The sequence below is a fragment of the Neomonachus schauinslandi genome, chromosome 10 (genome assembly GCF_002201575.2).
Source record: "Neomonachus schauinslandi chromosome 10, ASM220157v2, whole genome shotgun sequence".
NCBI lineage: Eukaryota > Metazoa > Chordata > Mammalia > Carnivora > Phocidae > Neomonachus > Neomonachus schauinslandi.
Window position 1 is genome coordinate 114,291,004 of NC_058412.1, and position 22,483 is coordinate 114,313,486.

At 40.9% G+C, this 22,483-nt stretch overlaps 1 protein-coding gene and 1 pseudogene across 4 annotated transcripts in view; one reads left to right on the forward strand and one right to left on the reverse strand.

The window, feature by feature from the left end:
- The window catches only part of PIGU (phosphatidylinositol glycan anchor biosynthesis class U), an 89,439-nt gene extending 71,561 nt beyond the window's left edge, over positions 1-17,878 (reverse strand). For 3 of the 4 annotated variants that reach the window (XM_044919109.1, XM_044919110.1, XM_021689025.1), the window contains exons 1-2: positions 17,736-17,878; positions 6,574-6,638 (exon numbers count right to left, since the gene is read on the reverse strand). In XM_044919109.1, the coding sequence (XP_044775044.1) occupies positions 6,574-6,638; positions 17,736-17,865 (195 nt within the window). In that variant the 5' untranslated portion in view covers positions 17,866-17,878. The remainder of the gene's footprint in view (positions 1-6,573; positions 6,639-17,735) is intronic. The other variant, XM_021689026.2, reaches the window with a different exon arrangement.
- A 2,281-nt stretch (positions 17,879-20,159) lies between these two features.
- LOC123326152 lies at positions 20,160-20,266 on the forward strand (annotated as a pseudogene).
- Positions 20,267-22,483: the final 2,217 nt, after the last annotated feature.

Sequence of the window (22,483 nt, forward strand, 5' to 3'; positions counted from 1 at the left end):
ATTCATCCGTTTGACATATTCTTTCTGAAGGGACTATTTCACATCTTCCCCTGTCCTCCAACTTTCCTACCCACTTCTCACTTTCATCTGACAACCTCATTTCTTACTTCACTGAGAAAACAAGCAATTAAATGAGAACCACCTTATTTTCCCACTACCCCATTGACCAACTTCCTGTATCTATACCTATATTCTCTATCTCCTGTTAACAATGGATGAGTTTCCTTTCTTCTTATCTGAAGTCAAATTCTCCCCTTGTGAACTGTAGCCCATTTCTTCTTGCCTCCCTAAAGACACTGCTCATTCAATTATCCTCTTTCTTACATCTTCAACTTCTCTATCCACAGGATTATTCCCATCAGCAAATGCAGTCTCATTTTTTTGCTATTTTATTCTTTTATCTTATTAAGTTTTAAGAGATTTTACATGTTCTTTTTAAAAACTTTTTATTTAAATCAATTTAGCTAACCTATAGTGTATTATTAGTTTTGGGGGTATAATTTAGTGATTCATGAGTTGCATATAACATGCAGTGCTCATTACATCAAGTGCTCTCCTTAATGCCCATTATCCAGTTACCCAATCTCCCCACCCACCACCCCTCCAGCAACCTTCAGTTTGTTTCCTACTTTTAAGAGTCCCTTATGGCTTGCTTCCCTCTCTGTTTTTATCTTATTTTATTTTCTTTCTGTTTTTTTCTTCCTTTCTGTTTTTTAAGTAGGCTCTACGCCCGACGTGGGGCTTAAACTCATAGCCCTGAGATAAGAGTTGCATGCTCTACTGACTGAGCCAGCCAGGCGCCCCCACATGTTTTTTTTCATTGAAGTATAATTGACACACAGTGTTATATTAGTTTCAGGTGTACAACATAGTGATTCAACAAGTTTATACATTACGTTATGCTCCCCCCAAGCGTGGCTATCATCTGTCACCATACAATGCTATTACAATACCAGTGACTATATTCCCTGTGCTGTACCTTTTATTCCCTTTTATTCCCTAACTGAAAGCCTGTATCTCCCTCTCCCCTTCACCCATTTTGCCCATCTCCCCATCCCCTTCCACTCTGGTAACCATCAGTTTGTTCTCTGTATTTATGGGTCTGTTTCTGCTTTTTGTTTGCTTATTCACTTGTTTTATTTGTTTGTTTGTTTTAAGTAGGCTCCACACCCACCATGGAGCCCAATGCAGGGCTTGAACCCACAACCTGAGATCAAGAGTCAGACGCTTAACCAACCGAGCAACCTAGGCACCCCCTGCTTTGTTTTTTTAGATTCCACATATAAGTGAAATCGTATGGTAATTGTCTTTCTCTGACTTACTTCACTTAGCACAATGCCCTCTAGGTCCATCCATATTGTTGCTTCAAATGCCAAGATCTCATTCTTTTTTATGGCTGAAGAATATTCTACTGTGTGTGGGGGGGGAGGGTGGATGTGGGTGTGCACACATGCATTCATCTATCACTGGACACTTGGGTTGCTTCCATATTGTGGCTATTATAAACAATGCTGTGATAAATATAGAACAGATTTTCATATTTAAAATGTCTTTACAGGGACGCCTGAGTGGCTCAGTCGGTTAAGCATCTGCCTTCAGCTCAGGTCATGATCCCAGGGTCCTGGGATCGAGTCCTGCATCGAGCTCCTTGCTCAGCAGGGAGCCTGCATCTCCCTCTGCCTGCTGCACTCTCTCTCTCTGACAAATAAATAAGTGAAATCTTAAAAAATAAAAATAAAAATAAAACGTCTTTACAGGACACCTAGGTGACTCAGTTGGTTGGGCATCTGCCTTCAGCTCAGGTCATTGATCTCCAGTCCTGGGATTGAGCCCTGCTCGGTGGAGAGTCTGAATATATCCTCATTCCCAAATGTTTATCAATTTTACTGTTCATCCAAAATAAATGCTTCTCTCTCTCCCTCTGCCCCTCCCCCTACCACTCCTATGTGCTCTCTCAAATAAATATCATCTTTTAAAAAAAACAAGAAAAAATAAAATGTTACTATACATCTGCCTTTAGCTACTATACCATTTCCCTGCCCTCCTTTAGAGCCAAACTCCTCATAAAGGTTGTCTATTCTCTGTCTTTTCAAGAAAGACAAAGTCTAAGATGTAAGCCACAGGGTCTTTTATAACCTAATCTAGGAAGTCTCCATTTTCTCAGCATAGTAAAAACAAAATCCACTTGTTACTGTGGGCCACCAGGGCTGGTGAAGGATCTCAAAATGGCTGAGCAAAAACTTGCTCTAACAGGCATTTAGGGGCACCAGGGCTGGCTCAGTTGGTAGAACCTGCAACTCTTGATCTCAGGGTTGTGAGTTCAAGCCCCACGTTGGAAGCAGAGATTACTTAAAATCTTAAATAAATAAATAAAATAAAACAAAGGCATTTACCAAGTAGTCCTTTGGGAGATCATACCCTGAGATCAAAAGACCACTAACTCCCTAAAGTCCTGGAATTGAGACCCTTACCACCAAGCTAGCTACTCTACCTAAGAATCCACCTGCTATCAATTGGACTTAACACAAGGCCAATGTGGTAAAGGCTGGCTTGGCAAATGACTTTGAGAAGTTTAATGCCCTGAAGGTTCCTGTGCCAGGATGCTGAAGAAAAAAGAAGATGTGAAAAGTTGTGCTGAGTTTTTGTCTCTCACCAGGACTGAGGAATACAAGAGAGCTGGAGAAGATGAAGAACATAATTCCATTTGATCAAATGACCACTGAGGACTTGAATGCAGTCTTCCTAGAAACCAAATTAGACAAGAAGTATCCCAACTGGCCTCACCAGCCAACTGAGATTTTATATACTTGAGTCTGGGAGGAAGCTCTCGGCCTCATAAATTCTAGACATTAAAAATAAATATACTGGGGTGCCTGGGTGGCTCAGTCGTTAAGCATCTGCCTTCAGCTCAGGTCGTGATCCCAGAATCCTGGGATCAAGCCCCACATCGGGCTCCCTGCTCAGCAGGAAGCCTGCTTCTCCCTCTCCCGCTCTCCCTGCTTGTGTTCCCTCTCTGTGTCTCTCTCTGTCAAATAAATAAATAAATAAAATCTTAAAAAAATAATAATAATTATACTAAAAACAGATAGATAGATGATAGACAGTAGATAGATAGATAATCTGAACTCTTAACCATGTCTGTAAAAAGTGCTACATAATCTGACTCCTAACTTCTCACAACTTGTCTTTAATATTTTCCTATTTGCTCATTCTGCCTTAGCAACACTAATGCAGAATTGATCCAACTCACAAATGCCAACCACATTCCCAAATCAGGGCCATCATATCTGGCTTGCTAGCTTCATTTAAATTGATTATTCAAATTTCACTTCCTTGGAGTGCCTTCCTGGAACACACCATCTAAAATACTGACACATACATGACCATCACTCTTTATCCCTTTACCCAGCTTTATTTTTCTACATGTATTTGCTTATCATTTAACTGAAATCCCACTTTTTCTTAACTTTAGCTTTATGGAAGTAGAATTAGTATAAAACAAACTTCACATATTTAAAGTACACAATTCGATAAGTTTTGACCTATGTATATACCCATGAAACCATCAACCAAGATACTGAATATATCCCCATTCCCAAATGTTTATCAATTTTACTGTTCATCCAAAAGAACCAACTGTGACGTGCTCGCTTCGGCAGCACATATACAAAAGAACCAACTGTGTTTCAGTGTTTTTCACTATTGTTTTTCTATTTTCTGTTTGTTCCCACTCAGATCTTATTTCTTTTATTCTGTTTACTTTGAAGTAAATTTCTTCTTTTTCTAGTTTCGTAAGGTAGAAACAGGGGTCATCAATTTGAGACTTTTCTTCTTTTCCAATATAGGCATTTAGCACTATGTATTTCCCCCAATCACTGCTTAGTAATATCCCACATATTTTGATAGGTTGTGTTTTCATTTTCTTTCAGTTCAATATACTTCCTAATTTCCCTTCTGATTTCTTCTTCGATCCATGGGTTATTAAGGAGCATGTTAGTTAGTTTCCAAATATTTGGGGATTTTCCAGACATCTTTCTGGTATTAATTTTTTTATTTAATTCCATTGTGGTCAGAGAATATACTTTGTATCACTTCAATCCTTCTAAATTTATTGGGCCTTGTTTTATGACCCAGAATATGGTCTCTCTTACAGATATACACTTGAAAAGATTATGTGTTTTGCTGTTGGATAGAATGTTCTATAAATAAATATCAATGAGGTCAAGTTGGTTGACATCCTATTCAAGGCTTCTACATCCTTGTTGATTTTCTGTCTGCCTGTCGTGTCAATCCTTGAGAGAGGGATATTGAAATCTGACTATAATTGTGGATTTGTCTACTTCTCCTTGTAGTTCTGTCAGTCTTTATGTATTTTGAAACTCTGTTATTGGGTGCATAAACATTAGCACTGTTATGTTCTCTTGATGAATTGGCCCCTTTATCATTATGAAATAGCCATCTTTACCCCGGTAATATTCTTTGTTTTGAAATCTGTTTCCTTTTTACTAACTTAGTGTTTGTTGCTCTCAGAAATAAGTACCATGAGACCAAGGACTATGTCTTGTTTTGTATCCCTAGCACCTAGCAGGGTAGCTGGCATTTGGTATGTACTTAACAAATCTTTATTAAAAGAGAGAAGGAAGGGAGGGAGTGGAATTCATATGTGGATATAGAGCTAGGCACTAGAAATACTTAATGAAAAGGTACCAGTACGGGTGCCTGGGTGGCTCAGTTGGTTAAGCGACTGCCTTCGGCTCAGGTCATGATCCTGGAGTCCCTGGATCGAGTCCCGCATCGGGCTCCCTGCTCGGCAGGGAGTCTGCTTTGCCCTCTGACCCTATCCCCTCTCGTGTGTTCTCTCTCTCTCATTCTCTCTCTCTCAAATAAATAAAATCTTAAAAAAAAAAAAAGAAAGAAAAGGTACCAGTACTTGTTCTGAGGAATATATAATAAGTAAAACAAGTACAGAGGCAATTTCAAGAGTACAGTATGAGCCGTTAAAAGTATAAGCACAAGATGCTTTGAAAGATGTTCAGGAAGAACATCTAACTGGTCTAACATAATGAGGAATGGCTTCTAGAAGGAGGTAAAATCTAAACTAATATTTAAATAGCATAGCCAGGGGCTTTAATAACTGCGGCTCAGCCGTTAAGCGTCTGCCTTCCGCTCAGGTCATGAGCCCACGGTCCTGGGATCGGGCCCTACATCGGGCTCCCTGCTCTGCGGGAAGCCTGCTTCTCCCTCTCCCACTCCCTCCACTTGTGTTCCTTCTCTTGCTGTGCTTCTGTCAAATAAATAAATAAAATCTTTAATAAATAAATAAATAAATAGCATAGCATAGCATAGCCAACCACAAAAAGAGGGGAAAAACAGCCCTCCATAAAGAGACAACAAAATGAGCAAAAACACATAGGTAAGAGAGAATATAGAGTTGGAGCATAATGAAAGTATGTGAGAACTCTCTCAGAACTCTCTCTTCCTGTTCTGTCTAGAAAACATACTGCCCAAAGACTATTGCACACTGAGCCCTCATGGCTAGTGGGCTATGCTTTTATATGCCCACACACATCTGTTCCCAATAACTGATTTGTGTGCTTATTAAGAGTCTTAAAATATCCCTGTTCCTGCTTGCAGTTCTTATTATTGTGGTTCAATCAGATAGTAATACAAAACTAATGAAATATGAATGCAAAAGCCAATTGTTATCTCCATGAGAACCAAGCTGAATGCTTTAAAAAAAAACTAGATAGAAAAAGAAAGAAAGGAAGGAAGAAAGAAAGAAGAAAGAAAAAATTGTTCTCAAAGTAGGTATGAGGGAGACAACTGTAAAAATGAGGGGTTAAGAATTCAAATAGAAGACTTCTACTTTAAAACGATATAACGAACAATAATGGGGAGGGGAGAGTGGAAAGAAATGTGGTTCATGTAAGCAGGGCCCACACAGTTTTGTATGCCCCCTAGGGTGTTTGGGTTTTACCCTGAGTTCAGTGGTGAGCAAAGGTACTAAGCAGGACACTAACAATATCAGACTCACATTGCAGAAAGATGACTCTGGCTGCAGAATAAAGAGTAAAGGAGCAAGACTGATGGAGAAACACTTGTCAGGAAGCTGTTGCAGGAACCCAAGCAAGAGATGATAGTGACCTAAGAAGGATTTTACTATTTTAAGAACTAATGTTACGGGTTAAACAGGCTTCTGTGGGCTTTCTAAGAAACCAGCATTGCTGACATAGTTTTCATGGGAAAGCATGTCCCAAAGAACTAATTACATGACAATTAACATACAACTTATTTGTGGACTGGGAACTGTTTATAATTTATTTGCCAATAAAAATGGTAACTTCCACAGAAGTCTCATCTGCTTCCCCAAATTACAATCTTAATCTGGATCATTTCCACTGCAATTGTGAAACCTCCTTCTTATGCAGAGGACATCTAAAAAAGGTCTGTTTCTAAACATGATTTTCGAAAATAGATCTTTTCAAATGTTTGTACAAAACAGAGGTTAGGCTTTGGCATTTGTGACTATAAACTACTCTTAGTACTCAGAAAAAAAAAAACAAGAACACTTACTTCATGAAATACTGCTCCAGAATACGGAGACACTCCCAAGTCCAACAGTGAGAGGCCTTCAACCACTGAAAAGTAAGACATCCAAGTTCACTTACTTCAGAGACATGTGCAGATGGCCAGAGACCAAAGCATTAGATACTCCCCAAAACAAGAAGGGCCTCACAGTTTGTCCAACCCCCTTTACCTCATTCCCAGCAAGTGGCTTTAAATCTTGATTTGAATACTTCAGATGATGCAGAACTTTTTTTCCATACAGAGCATCCCTTTCCACTGTGGGGCAGCTCTCAGGAAAAAGTTTTATGTTAGACTATGAGCTTTCTCTGATTTCCTTGTGATTTCCACCCACTCTAAAAAGTGTTTCCTTGGGCGCCTGGGTGGCTCAGTTGGTTAAGCGACTGCCTTCGGCTCAGGTCATGATCCTGGAGTCCCTGGATCGAGTCCCGCATCGGGCTCCCTGCTCGGCAGGGAGTCTGCTTCTCCCTCTGACCCTCCCCCCTCTCATGTGCTTGCTCTCTCTCATTCTCTCTCTCAAATAAATAAATAAAATCTTTAAAAAAAAAAAAAAGTGTTTCCTTTAGGGTGCCTGGGTGGCTCAGTTGGTTAAGCGACAGCCTTCAGCTCAGGTCATGATCCTGGAGTCCTGGGATCGAGTCCCACATCAGGCTCCCTGCTCAGCAGGGAGTCTGCTTTTCCCTCTGACCCTCCCCCTCTCATGCTCTCTCTCTGTCTCATTCTTTCTCTCTCAAATAAATAAAATCTTTAAAAAAAATAAAATAAAATAGGGCGCCTGGGTGGCTCAGTTGGTTAAGTGACTGCCTTCGGCTCAGGTCATGATCCTGGAGTCCCTGGATTGAGTCCCGCATCCAGCTCCCTGTTGGGCGGGGAGCCTGCTTCTCCCTCTGACTCTCCCCCTCTCATGTGCTCTCTCTCATTCTCTCTCAAATAAATAAATAAAATCTTTAAAAAATAAAATAAAATAAAATAAAATAAAAAATGTTTCCTTTATATATATTTTGCCCCATTCCCCAAAATAATATGACAACAAATCAGAAGCTGGTGAGAAATGCTGTCCCTAGTGTAGGGAAATGGGCAGTCACTTTCATGTGTTGTTTGAGTGGCATGTGTATTAACTTTTCTACAGGGAAATACGTACTTTTTAAGTATGTGCCTTCTGACACTTCCAGCAGGAGCCTGCTTTTCTATGTGATTGTTCTTACAGCAATTTATCCTAGGGAAATAACTGTATGTTCATTATGGTGCTAGGAGTACTAAAAAAATAATCCCAGTGTCCATTAATATTTACCTAAATGATTTATGATATGTATATGTGTATGTATAGATATATAGACAGAAACACTTTATAGTTAAAAATCATACTGTGGTATAAATAATTGAATAAATAAATAAATAAGTGGAAGAGAAAAGAAAGCTCTTCTTCTTCACAGAGATCTGTAAGTACCAAATGTAGAAGAAAAGATGGAAATAGAAAATCACCACTTGGCAGACCCCACAGTAATAATGGTGAAAGACAAGACTGTCAAGGGATACTAAAATCAGAGAATAAAAATATGATGAGAAACCATATTTGCAAGGGGAAAAATAATTTTATGTGGACAAACTTGGCACTCACTACCTTAATCGTGTGACCAAAGTTAACATCACCCAGCAATATGTTGAACAGTTCACATTATCAACATCAAGTACCTCCTGAAATGATTCACTGAGATGGAGACAAAAACACTTCTGTGGTCCTCATGCCAAAAATGTGGTATCCTTGCCAAAAAAGCATAACTTCAATCTAATCATGAGAAAACACTAGGCAAACCCAAATCAAGAGACAAAATAACAGGCCAGTGCTCTTTAAAAATATTAAGGGGCGCCTGGGTGGCTCAGTGGGTTGAGAGTCTGACTCTTGATTTTGGCTCAGGTTATGATCTCAGGGTCGTGGGATGGAGCTCCAAGCCGGCTCTGTGCTCAGTGGGAAGTCTGCTTGAGATTCTCTGTCCCTCCTCCCCCTCCCTGCTCACTCAGGTGTGTGTATATGTGTGTGTGTGTGTGCGCACACTCGCACGCGCACACTCTCTGGAAGGAAGGAGGAAGGAAGGAAGGAAGGAAGAAAGAAAGAAAAAAAATAAAAATATTAAGTCTGAGGAAGTGTCCCAGATGGGAAGAGACTAAGGATACATAATAACTGAATGCAATGTGGGACTGTGGACTGAATCATGGACCATAAAAAGGACATTAGTGGTACAACTGATAAAATTCTAATAACAGATTAGTTATTAGTATTGTATGAATGTTAATCTTCTGGTTTAGATCAGTGTACTATGTTATGTAGGATGTTAACATTAGAAGAAGCTAAGGGAAGGGTAAACAGGAATTCTTTGTACTAATTTTGCAACTTTTTGAAAATCTAAAACTATCTCAAAATTAAGAGTTAAAATTAAAAAGTATATTACAGATATCCATTTATGGAAAGAAAGATGTCCATGAAATACTCTTAAATGAAAAGCAGGACATAACACAGCATGTCAATATGATCGAATTTTATTTTCAATATTTATAAGCCTTAATCCATTTAATTGAGAGAAAATGAATATGTATTCAATGAGAAATGCCTCAAAATAAACATAAAACTTAGACATTAAATAAAATAAATAAAAATTTTAAAATACAGCAACCATCTGGGACACCTGGGTGGTTGTCATTCGCTTAAGCATCTGCCTTCAGCTCAGGTCATGATCCCAGGGTCCTGGGACCCTGAGTTCCTTGCTCAGTAGGGAGCCTGCTTCTCCCTCTCCCTCTGCCTGCCACTTCCCCTGCTTGTGCTCTTTCTCTCTGACAAATAAATAAAATCTTAAAAAAAAAAAAAAATACAGCAACCATCCCTGTTGATAAGATTACAGAAGATGTTTGGTTTCTTTTACCTTTTCTTCATTTTCTGAATCATTAGCAATGAGCATTATTTCATAATTATTAGAAAGAAATAGGAAAATTAATTTTAAAAGAAACTGAGAGAAGGATAAGAAAAAATGTAAAATGGACACACAAAAACCTATAAAATGTATGAGCTTATATATGCCCAAAATAACTCAGAAGTACACATAAGAAACTGATATGCATAAGAAACTGGTCCCTCCAGGGAACACAACTAGGTGGTTCTAGGAAAGCAGTGTGGAAAGGTGCCTTTTAACCATGTAGCCTTTTGCACCTTTGATTTTTGAAACCTGTGATTGAATTACCTATTCAAAGGTAAATAAAACAAAATCAAAGTTACAAAGCCTCTTCCAAAAAAACTATATATTTATAATGAGTGGGCCTTAAATATGGCTTTAAACTTTATGGACCCACCCTAGAAGGAAACTTAATCAGTTACACAGTTCATCCGGGCTGTAAAATAAGACAAACCCCATTGTTCAAGACAGTTATAACTGGTCCTTATACTAGGACCAAAAAGAAACTTCCCTCTAGGAGCCACATAAAGAGGTTGCTATGTAACACAACTATTAAACCCTTCACTAACAGCTTTACTGGAGACCCAAGGACATGATTCATCAGGCCACTTCACAAGGTAAGTCCCACCTAAGCCAATGGCATCCTACCACAGAGCAGTAAAAGCAACTCAACAGAGGATCACTAAGATGCTGTCCAGGGACATCACTCTCCACTGGTTTAATCCAGAGGGAGATTCTTCAGTATGTAGCTGGAAGAACAGTTTGTACACTTTTCAGGCAATTGTCTAAAATGTAATTTCTCTCAGGTTTGCTTTTGCTGGATTGGATATTGTACACCTGTGAATTTGTTAATGTGTTCTCTGGCAAGTACTTGGAATGTGGCTCTGCTATCTTGGTGATTAAATATGACCTCATATTACTTAATAGATAATTGATCTGAGGGAAGAGTCAACCTCATGTAAAAATATTAAAAAAAAAAAACCCACTGCCATTTATTACCACCATCTATAACATTAAAAACTGTAAAAGAGCATAAACTCAAAATATTTTCACTTGAATACACTGATCTTTATGATAAACTTTTTACAATGTCCTTATTTTGGTGCACATGATTGAAAACTCTGGCATGGTCCACAGTACATTTGGAAACATCTGACTTATAGAGTAACAAAACCCTCTAGAATATAAAAGTGAATCTACTCCGGGGTGCCTGGGTAGCTCAGATGGTTAAATGTCTGCCTTCGGCTCAGGTCATGATCCCAGGGTCCTGGGATTGAGCCCCACATCGGGCTCCTGGCTCAGCGGGAAGCCTGCTTCTCCCTCTCCCTCTGCCTCTCCCCCTGCTCCTCCTCTCTCTCTCTCTCCCTCTGTATCTCTGTGTCTCAAATGAATAAATAAAATCTTTATAAAAAATGCTTTAAAAAAAAAGTGAATCTACTCCACGTATAAAAGACCAATAATATTTTGCTAGGAACATTTTAAAATAGGTTTCATAAAATACCTGTTTGGGGGAAAAACCAAAATATTCAATTAAAACAACAACAACAACAACACAAAGAACCCATAGCTTTAAGCCATTCTTCTTCCTAGAGTACCCCCCAAAATAACAGCTGTGAAAAGTACACCAGAGAAATTGAGTAAAATTTCTACTTCATGGGATTCTTATCCAAAAACTAGTATTTCATAGTTGACCATAAAAACTAATTAATTATTGCCAACTATTCTAAAATATAAGGGTTTTTTTAATAAAGTGTCTCAACTTTTTAAGATTTTATTTTTAAGCAATCTCTACACCCAACATGGGGCTTAAACTTACAACCCCAAGATCAAGAGTCTCATGCTCTACTGACTGAGCCAGCCAGGCGCCCCAATAAAGTGTCTCAACTCTTTTTTTTTTTTTTAAGATTTTATTTATTTATTTGAGAGAGAGAATGAGATAGAGAGAGCATGAGAGGGGGGAGGGTCAGAGGAAGAAGCAGACTCCCTGCCGAGCAGGGAGCCCGATGAGGGACACGATCCAGGGACTCCAGGATCATGACCTGAGCTGAAGGCAGTCGCTCAACCAACTGAGCCACCCAGGCGCCCAAAGTGTCTCAACTCTTAACTGATAAATCCCATGAAGCAAAAATTCTTAGTTACCTTGATATACTTTTCCTATAGGTGATCATAAATGCATATCATCTAGCATAAGACAAACATTGTCTCTGAGCTTCCCATCTCAAGAAGGACATGCATTCAGCTTGTTCAAAAGAAGTGGTATCCTTATATTTCTAGTCCAGAAGGTCCAAGATACAGTATCATTCCCATAGCAATGAACACACTTAGCATCCAGATCTTGCTTTCTAAATAACATTCTCCAATAAAAGAAACCAGGGCTCCTTGGAGAAGTGGTTGATTCCAGAGCTGGACAATGGAAAAGATAAGCTAAGACTAAAGAAAGCATCTTGTGGTTGCAGAGAGTGTCCCAATGGCCAAAGATGGAACAATTTGAGCATCAAAATAAAGATAATGTAGTTTATAATCCAGAGAATAAAATAAATACCTATGAATCCATACAGATATAAAATAAATGACTGAATAAATAAGAAGGGACAACTCTTCCTTACAGAAGAATTCCAACGAAGAAGGAATGAGGGAAAAAGAAAAGTCACCATTAGAACACCACAGTAATGACTGGTGCAGGCAGATCAACCCGTAAGTAAAACCCAAAAGTAGTGGGCAAAAACTTAAAGAGAAACAAGATATTTACAGAGCCCCTACATATAGCCCCAAATATTTATGGATTAAAAAGGGAAAATAACTTTACACTGGATAAACCAGGTAGATACTATCATAACCAAGGGATTAAGGATAACATCACCCGTAATAAGACCTTTCAATATGATGTACCCCCATCCAATACATTGAGAGGATCACATCACTTCAGTGGGATTCTTCTCCAAAACCCATGATCTCAGTCTAACTATGAGAAAACATTAGAGAAACCCAAATTGGGGGATATTCTACAAAATACTTGACCAGTATGTTTCTAAAGTGTCAAGGTCATAAAACACAAGGAAAAGCTGAGGAACTCTCACCGATGGGAAAAGAATGAGGAAACACAACTAAAGGCAATATGGCATCCTGAATCAGATGTTGGAACAAAAAAGAACAGTGGGAAAAATGGTAAACTCTGAACAACTACAGTTTGTTCAACAGTATTATAACAATGTTATTCTCTTAGTCTTGATCACTGTACCATGATTATGCAGGATGTAAACATTATAGGAATGTATAGGAAGCTGGGTGAACAGTATACGGATCTTTCTGTACTATCTTTGCAAATGTTTTGTAATTCTAAAGTTATTTCAAGTAAAAAGCTAAAAAAAAAAAAAAAAAGTAGTGGTATCCAGCTGCCAATTTGCAGGAAATACAGAGGATGCAAGAACATGTTAAACTGTACCATGAATATACAATCAGTCAAATCCAAACTATAGGAAACTACAGGTCAAATGGTCTGGGTTCTTTAACAGATAAGAAAAGGATGGGATGGATGGGGACCTTAAAGATTAAGGGAGACTTAAAACACATATAAAAACCTTTGTTTAGGGGCAAGACTAAGCTGTAGTGATTAGGGACACTCATTTGAGCAGTAAAATGAAAAGAATGTAAAGATGTCATGACTATAATATAAAAGTCAGGATAACAGTTACTTAATGAAGGGGGCATGGGGGAGAGGCTGTGACTGAGATGGGGCACATAGAAAGGCTTTTGGAGTAAGTGGCAAAGTTTGATTCTTGATTTGGATGATGGCTACAAAAGTGTTTGCCTTATAATGCACTGTACAATACACTGTTATGTGTGGCTTACTTATTCTCCATTTTAACAATAGAGGTTTTGATTTTTTTTTTAAAGTAGTGCTATCACAAGTGTTCTTCCTGACCCTGACCCTCATGGTTACTTTGGAGGTAGGTTTCTAAATAAGAGCTAATAGCTTGGGCTCTATCCTGAACTCAAGAAGCTAAGCCCATACTGATTCCTAATCACTAGGTCAAGGCTGAGGAAAGACCAAAATATTGATTAAAAAAAAAAGTTCCAAAACATTTCCAACAGATTTTTTTTTTTTTAAAGATTTTATTTATTTATTTGACAGAGAGAGAGACACAGCGAGAGAGGGAACACAAGCAGGGGGAGTGTGAGAGGGAGAAGCAGGCTTCCCGCGGAGCAGGGAGCCCGATGCGGGGCTGGATCCCAGGACCCTGGGATCATGACCTGAGCCGAAGGCAGATGCTTAACGACTGAGCCACCCAGGCGCCCCGATTGTGGTGATTAAATTAGTTCTTGAACATATTTAAAATGCTTACAACAGGGGCCGTCATATAGAAAGCATTGTATCAGCGTTAGTTATTATTTTTACTGGAATGAGAAGCACATGCTTGCACTTTGTCAAGCAAGAAATCTGTATACATTGTAGTTGGACTATCAAATAAACTGACAGGTCTGTAGAAATGAGTGACATAGAAAAGATGTCTTTCCTATTATAATGGATATGTTATGTTTGCCTCCCAGCATCAATTTCCCCCTCTTCTAGTAACAGCACTATAATTTTCCTATGGGATACCCCCTTCTTCCACAGTTTGGGAGGTTGCCCCCTCTCCAAAGAGGTAGGTATATATATATTAATCTTTATTTATTTATTTTAAGATTTTATTTATTTATTTGCAAGAGAGAGAATGAGAGGGGTAAGGGTCAAACGGAGAAGCAGACTCCCTGCTAAGTGGCGCCCAATCACTTGCTTTTTAAAATATCCCATCTTGGGGCGCCTGGGTGGCTCAGTCGGTTAAGCGGCTGCCTTCGGCTCAGGTCATGATCCCAGGATCCTGGGATCGAGCCCCGCATCGGGCTCCTTCCTCAGCGGGGAGCCTGCTTCTCCCTCTCCCTCTGCCTGCCACTCCACCTGCTTGTGCTCTCCCTCTCTATCTCTGTCAAATAAATAATAAAAAAAAAAAATCTTAAAATATCCCATCTTAACATATACTCTGAAGACAAGTGATACTTACAGATGTTGTACCATCCCTCCACCCACTATCCCCATTTAAAACAGGACAAACAATTATCCTGACCCAATCAGATTCAGATGGGTGACTACCAAATCTCTCTCTCTAGGTCTGACACTGGCCCCAAGCTCCAGACCTAAACCTTTGAATATTATACTACACCTTATACACACATCACTTACTGCTGTCCTTTCTGAATCCATGTATTTCAGTCAGTATGACCACTGTTCTCCCTATTATTTAAATTCAAATTCCTAGGGGTGCCTGGGTGGCTCAGTCGTTAAGCGTCTGTCTTCGGCTCAGGTCATGATCCCAGGGTCCTGGGATTGAGCCCCGCATCGGGCTCCCCGCTCAGCGGGGAGCCTGCTTCTCCCTCTCCCACTCTGCCTGCTTGTGTTCCTGCTCTCGCTGTCTCTCTCTCTGTCAAATAAATAAATAAAATCTTTAAAAAAATAAAATAAAATAAAATAAATTCAAATTCCTAGAATTAGCTATTTTGGCTTTCAGTATTGTGCTAAGAGCTTCAACATGGATTATCTCATTTAATGGGGTATATATTATAACTTCCTATTTTACAGATGACAAAACTGATGTTGGAGATCACACAGATATAAGTGGCAGAGGAAAAAAGGATTTAAACCATTTTAAAGATCCCAGACCTGGGGCACTGGGGTGGCTCAGTCGTTAACCATCCAACTCTTGATCTTGGCTCAGGTCTTGATCTCAGGTGGTGAGTTCAAATCCTGTGTTGGGCTCCACACTGGGCATGGAGCCAACTTAGAAAATATATATATATCCCAGACCCTGTGCTCTGAGTCACCATACTACGTTGCCTCATCTTTGGATCCTTCACCCTGTCCATCCTATATGTAACCACAGCTTATGTTTTCTTTTCTTCAGTATTTAGTCATCAGTAACGATGCAACTACTCTACGCCAGGCACAAAGGATTCAGGAATGAACAGAACAGTTCTGGCCCTCAAGGAACTCATAGTACAGTGGAGAAACCAGATATAAACAAATAATTATGATAAAAAGTGAGACATGCTCTCAATAGAGGTATGTATAAAGTGCTAAGAGAACAGAGGAAGGAGGGCTTAATACTGCCCTGGGGCTTCTGGTATCCAGAAGAAAGCAGGAACCATGTGGCTTCAACCCAAACAATTCAGTTTGTTCAACAAATAATTATATGCAAGTATTATATTCAAGGATTATCAAGTCTAAAGTCTCACCATCACACAGAAGAATTGCTATTAACTTTATTACCATCTGTCAACTGGGAAACTTGGGCATATTACTTAACTTCTCTAAATTTTAGTTTCCTTATCTGTAAAATGGGGGAAATAGCACCATCGAACACAGAGAATAACTAGAGGATAAAAGAGGCTTACCATAGTCTTTAATATAGTATTTTTAGAAACCTAAACTCAAATTATTCATAAAACAACCATTCATCATGCCATTGCCCATTCCAAAATGTCTATGGGGTAACATCAAAACTCTAGCATTTAAAGTTCAAGAACACAGGTGCCTAGGTGGTTCAGTTGGTTAAGCAGCTGCCTTCAGCTCAGGTCATGATCCTGGAGTCATGGGATCCAGCCCCACGTCCAGCTCCCTGCTCAGCGGGGAGTCTGCTTCTCCCTCTCCCTCTGCTCCTCCCCCTGCACATGCTCTCTCTCTCTCAAATAAACAAATAAAATCTTAAAAAAAAAAAAAAACTGGGGGCGCCTGGGTGGCTCAGTCGGTTCAGCGACTGCCTTCGGCTCAGGTCATGATCCTGGAGTCCCGGGATCGAGTCCCGCATCGGGCTCCCTGCTCGGCGGGGAGTCTGCTTCTCCCTCTGACCCTCCTCCCTCTCACGCTCTCTGTCTCTCATTCTCTCTCTCGCAAATAAATAAATAAAATCTTTAAAAAAACAAAAAAACAAAAAAACTAAGTTCAAGGACATTTGAACTTAGAGTACTTCTGGGGTGCTGTTACTTCTGTAATGTTCTGTTTCTTGATCTGGGTGCTGGCTACATGAGTGTACGCAGTTTATAAAAATTCATTGAACTTGGGCGCCTGGGTGGCTCAGATGGTTAAGCGTCTGCCTTCTGCCCAGGTCATGATCTCAGGGTCCTGGAATCGAGTCCCGCATCGGGCTCCCTGTGGGAGCCTGCTTCTCCCTCTGCCTCTCTCTCTCTGTCTCTAATGAATAAATAAATAAAATCTTTAAAAAAAAAAATTCACTGAACTCTACACTTATTACATGTGCATTGTATGTATATTGTACTTTAGTAAAAAAGTTTTTAAAAAAATCTTTAAATTCTGGCCCTAACCTAACCCGTGCCCCATTACTCCCCCAATTTTTACATTTCGCACTCTTCAACATTTTCTTGATCCTGTTTACCTTCGGCTACCTAGAACTCTCCTTTCTCTAATCTCCCTTTCCAAATTCTACATCCTTCAACAGTTAGCTCAGAGCCCACAGCCCTAGGAAACTGGAAAAGGAGAGGACACTTTCTTCAGGGTTGAAACTCCAAGGAAGAAACTGGATGTACACAGGAAGAACATTTTTCAAAAAGGATTATAACTGTCTCCCCCACTAGTCTGTGGATCCTTCAGCATAAACTCTATCTCACTGTAGGCGCTGGTAGAAAACAGCGCCTGATGAAGAACTTAAGAAAAAACACTAAGAAATGGTGCACTGCAAGTCCCAAACTGAGAACAGGAGTCAAAGCACGTTCACACACTCTACTCGCTTAGGCAAGATTGGTCCCCTCACTTGGGGGTCCCCCTCACACACCATACCATACCCCAGGGAGTACCATCTGCGATCCCTCATCAAATCCCAATCCCCTCTGCAACTCCCACTCCATTAAGCATTCCCTTTCCTTATACCTATCTTTCCTCAGACCACGCCCCTCTGCTCAGGACCCGAGGGGGACACACCCCCTCAACTCCCCTCCGCTCCTGTGCCTGCCCCAAGGGCCCAAAGCTCGCCCCACAGTCCCACGCCCCCTCCCTTTGGCAGCCCCGCCCTCGGGCCCCGCCCTCCTGCCCTCCCCGAGGACGCCAGAGCGGGTCAGTTCCCTCAGAATCTTGAGCTTAAGGCCATTGCCCCCGCCTCCCATTCACTGAGGCCAGGAGAGCACAGGCGGGGCCTGGCCACCTACTCCAGCCAGTGGCCTCACCTCTCTTCCAAGAGTTCAGTGGGGACACCACCTCCACCCGTTCGGAAATGAACTCGGCCAGACTGGAGCGGAACAAGGCCGCCCGCACGGTCACGGCCACCACCACCACCAGAGCCAAGGGAGCCGCCATGATAGCTGGGGCGGGCGCGCAGGCGGGAGGGAAACGCGAGGCGGAAAAGCCTCCCGACCTGTGCGCCACCCTCTGTAGTTCCGCGGTCAAGTGAGCCTTGCTGCTGCCGCGGGAGCACCCAGACTGGGGACTACCGCTCCCAGGAAGCCTTGCGGTGAGACGGGGTGGTACGACGTAGAGCCGGGCGTCTCAAGCTCCCAGCATAGGATTGGGCGGCGTCTCCTAAAATAGCAGGTATATTGTAAAAGCTCTGGGTGAGGCCGAAAGTGGGCTAGTGAAGGCGTATCTTCCTAGGGTAGTGAGCAAGTTTTGAAGAGTTGTTAATTTCACTCTTGTGTAAATGCCTTTTTTTTTAGTATATGTGCTGCGGAAGCGAGCACTTGTGTAAATGCTTTTAATGTTAGGATGTTTCCCTTTTGTTTTTAAAGGGTTTTTTGTGTTGGTGGTTTTTTTTTTAAGATTTATTTATGCGGCGCCTCGGTGGCTCAGTGGTGGCTTAAGCGGTTAAGCGTCTGTCTTCCGCTGGGGTCGTGATCCTAGGGTCCTGGAATCGAGTCCCACATGGGGCTACCTGCTCAGTGGAGAGCCTGCTTCTCCCTCTCCCTCTGCCGCTCCCCCTGCTTGTGCTCTCTCCCTCTCTGTCAAATAATATGCCAGGCACTATATTGGGTTCTGAAAATACATTTTGGAGTAGTAGACAAATTTATTTGGTCTGCAGCCAACCTTTCTGTGCCTCAGGTCCCTCATCTGAAAAATATGCTGGTTGTTAGCCCGCCCGTCCCTATGGACTCTCTAGAAATGACTGAGGAATGCTTAGAAATTTTGCAGGTCGCTTTTAAACACAATTATCCGGGCGCCTAAGCGTCTGCCTTGGGCTCAGGTCATGATCCCAGGGTCCTGGGATCTCCCTCTCCCACTCCCCCTGCTTGTGTTCCCTCTCTTGCTGTGTCTCTCTCTGTCAAATAAATAAATAAAATCTTAAAAATAAAAATAAACACAATTATCAAGAATTAAATTATATAGACTTACAATATTAAAACAAGGTAATAAATATGCAAATTACTTCCTAATTATTTTACTACATTTTTGTTTTATCTGTGCTCTTGAGGTTATTTATCACTACTATATTACTATGGCAAATACCGTATAATGGTGTGCTACTGCATGTCAATTCCCAAACTGGTGTTCACTGAGGTCAGTTTGATAGCTTGAAAACCCTCCCTGAGGAGAGTGTTTACACACAGAAATCAGCAAGCACTACAAATCAGAGTTTTGGACTTTGGAGAGCTCATTGATAAGCATTAAGTAGCACACCACTTAGTTAATGTATGAAAAGTACTTATGGTATTTAAGTGTTAGCTATAATAATTAATATTAAATATATAAGGAAATTTCAGGTCTGTGAATAAGATGGAACAGGTTGTATGATCAAGAATGACTTGGTGGGGGGCTCTTGGGGGCTCAATCGGTTAAGCAGCTGCCTTCCACTCAGGTTGTGATCCCTGGGTCCTGGGATGGAGCCCCGCCTTGGCTCCCTGCTCATCAGGGAATCTGCTTCTCCCTCTCCCTCTACCCCTCCTCCCGCTTGTGTGCTCACCCACTCTCTCTCTCAAATAAATAAAATCTTAAAAAAAAAAAAAAAAAGATGGTGGAAGTGTGTTGGTAACACTGGGCAGGGCGGTCAGGGAAGGCTCTGGGAAGAGGAAACATTTGAGCTGAGACCCAAAGGATGAGAAACTAATCAGAGCTGACAAGTGGAAGAAACAGACTGATTCAGGAAACAGCAAGATGTGTTTGGGAAAGAAAACAAGTATGTTCCAAGTGGAGAGAGTAGTAGAAGGTCTGGGTGGAGAGGCAGATAGTGGCCAATGAGGTAGGGACCTGTTTGCCATGGTTGGGAATTTGGACTTTATTCAAAGTGTAATCCAAGTACCATTGGAGGATTTTAAACCAAAAAGTGACATAGTCAAGTGTATATTTTTAAAAGATTACTATATCCCCTGGTCCTATACTGGGTGTTGGGGAATATTGCAGTGACAAAATTCCCCCCACCCCCGCCTTTATGAGACTTGAGTAGTTGAAGAGATGTGTCTCTCTCTGTCAAATAAATAATTAAATCTTTAAAAAATATATATATTTTTTATTTGACAGCGAGAGAGGGAACACAAGCAGAGGGAGTGGGAAAGGGAGAAGCAGGCCTCCTGCAGAGCAGGGAGCCAGATGCCGGCTGGATCCCAGGACCCTGGGATCATGACCTGAGCCAAAGGCAGACGCTTAACGACTGAGCCACCCAGGCACCCCATGAAGCCGGCTGTAGGTGTTGTTCCCACAACTACAAATTGCCATCGATGATCATTCTTCTCCTCCTTTGGAGGAGTAAGCGGGAGAGGATGCAGTCTGAGTGCTTTCTCAAAAAAATAAAAATTAAAAAAAATAAACTGTACAATTAAATGCATTTTCACAGCATACATACAAATGAAACTACTGCTCCATTCAAGACACAGGGCATTTCCTCTACCTCACAACTTCCCTTGTGTCCCTTTGCAGTCTATCTCTGCCTCCACCCTGAGCCCCAGGCAACCACCAGCACTATAGGTGGGCTTGCATTTTTAACAACATTAGAGGAACTCTTATGCCTACATTCCTTTGTGCAGCTTAAGGATTCTTTTTTTTTTTTTTTTTAAAGATTTTATTCATTTATTTGACAGAGAGAGAGACAGCGAGAGCAGGAACACAAGCAGGGGGAGTGGGAGAGGGAGAAGCAGGCTTCCCGCAGAGCGGGGAGCCCGATGTGGGACTCGATCCCAGGACCCTGGGATCATGACCTGAGCCGAAGGCAGACGCTTAACGACTGAGCCACCCAGGCGCCCCAGCTTAAGGATTCTTAAATCTATCCATATTACTACAGGTATCACCAGTTCAGGCTTTTTTATTGCTAAGTAGTATTCCTCTGTATGGATATATCCTGTCTGTACATTCACCTATTAATGGATATCTGTGCAGTTTCCAGGTTTTAGCCATTGTGAATAAAGCTATGATGAATATTCAAAAAAAAATCTTCTTAGGGTGAGGATTGTCTTTGGGAAAAGCCCTTATAGGTAGACCCAAACTAGTGCTTCTTAAATATGAGTTTGAATGGATCATAGACTTAAATATTAGACCTAAAACTATGAGATGCCTAGAAGAAAACCTAGGAGTAAATCTCTATGACCTTGAGTTAGGCAATGGTTTTTTAGATACAACACAAAAAGCACAGGCAACGAAAGAAAGAAATTGGATCTCATCAAAATTAAAAACTTGTGCTCCAAAGGAAACCATCAAGAAGTAAAAAGACAACCCACAGAATGGGAGAAAATATCTCCAAATCATATATCTGATTAGGGACTTTTGTTCAGAATATATGGAGAACTTTTATAACTCAATAATAGAAGATAAAGAATCCAATTAAAAACACGCAGAGGGGGCACCTGCGTGGCTCAGTTGGTTGAGCGGCTGACTCTTGATTTCCACTTGGGTCATGATCTTGGGGTCCTGGGATAGAGCCCTGAGTCAGGTTCTGTGCTCAATGGGAGTCTGCTTGAGGATTTCTCTCCCTCTCCCTCTGACCCTACCCCTGCTCATGCGCACTCTCTCTCATAAATAAATAAATAAATCATTTTTAAAAATGGGCAAAGGAGGGGCGCCTGGTTGGCTCAGTCGTTAAGTGTCTGCCTTTGGGTCAGGTCATGATCCCAGGGTCCTGGGATCAAGCCCCTCATCAGGCTCCCTGCTCGACAGGAAGCCTGCTTCTCCCTCTCCCACTCCCCCTGCTTGTGTTCCCTCTCTCGCTGTGTCTCTGTCAAATAAATAAATAAAATCTTAAAAAAAAAAATGGGCAAAGGATGGGGTGCCTGGTTGATGGAGTATGTGACTCTTGATCTCAGAGTTGTAAGTTTGAGCCCCACATTGGATGTAGAGATTACTTCAAAATAAAAGCCTTAAAAAAGTAGGCAAAAGATTGGAATAGACATAGCTCCAAAAAGAGACAAAAATGGCCAATAAGGATGTGAAAAATGCCCAACAGTATTAGTTATTAGGGAAATACAAATCAAAACCACAATGAGATATTACTTCTCACCCATGGGGGTGGCTATAATAAAAGGCAGATAATCACAAGCATTGGTAAGGAAGCGGAGAAATTGGAACCCTGATGATGGGAATGTAAAATGCTGTAGGCACTTTGGAAGAAGGTTTGGCAGTTCCTCAATATGTTAAACCTAGAGTTGCCATGTGACCCAGCAATTCCACTCCTAGTTAATATTCAAGAGAAATGAAACATATATCCACACAAAAACTTGCACATGACTGTCCATAGCTTGTTCGTAGTTATTATTCATAATACCTAAAAAGTGGAAACAAGACAAATATCCATTCTGTTTGTTATGAATGGATAAACAAAATGTGGTCTATCTATTCAATGGACTATACCTGGGTAAAATTTAAAAAGTATTCATACATGCTACAACATAGATGAACCTTGAAAACATGCTAAGTAAAACAAGCCAAACACAGAAGCCCACATATTTTATAATTCCATTTATGCGAAATGTCCAGAATAGACAAATCTATAGAGCCAGAA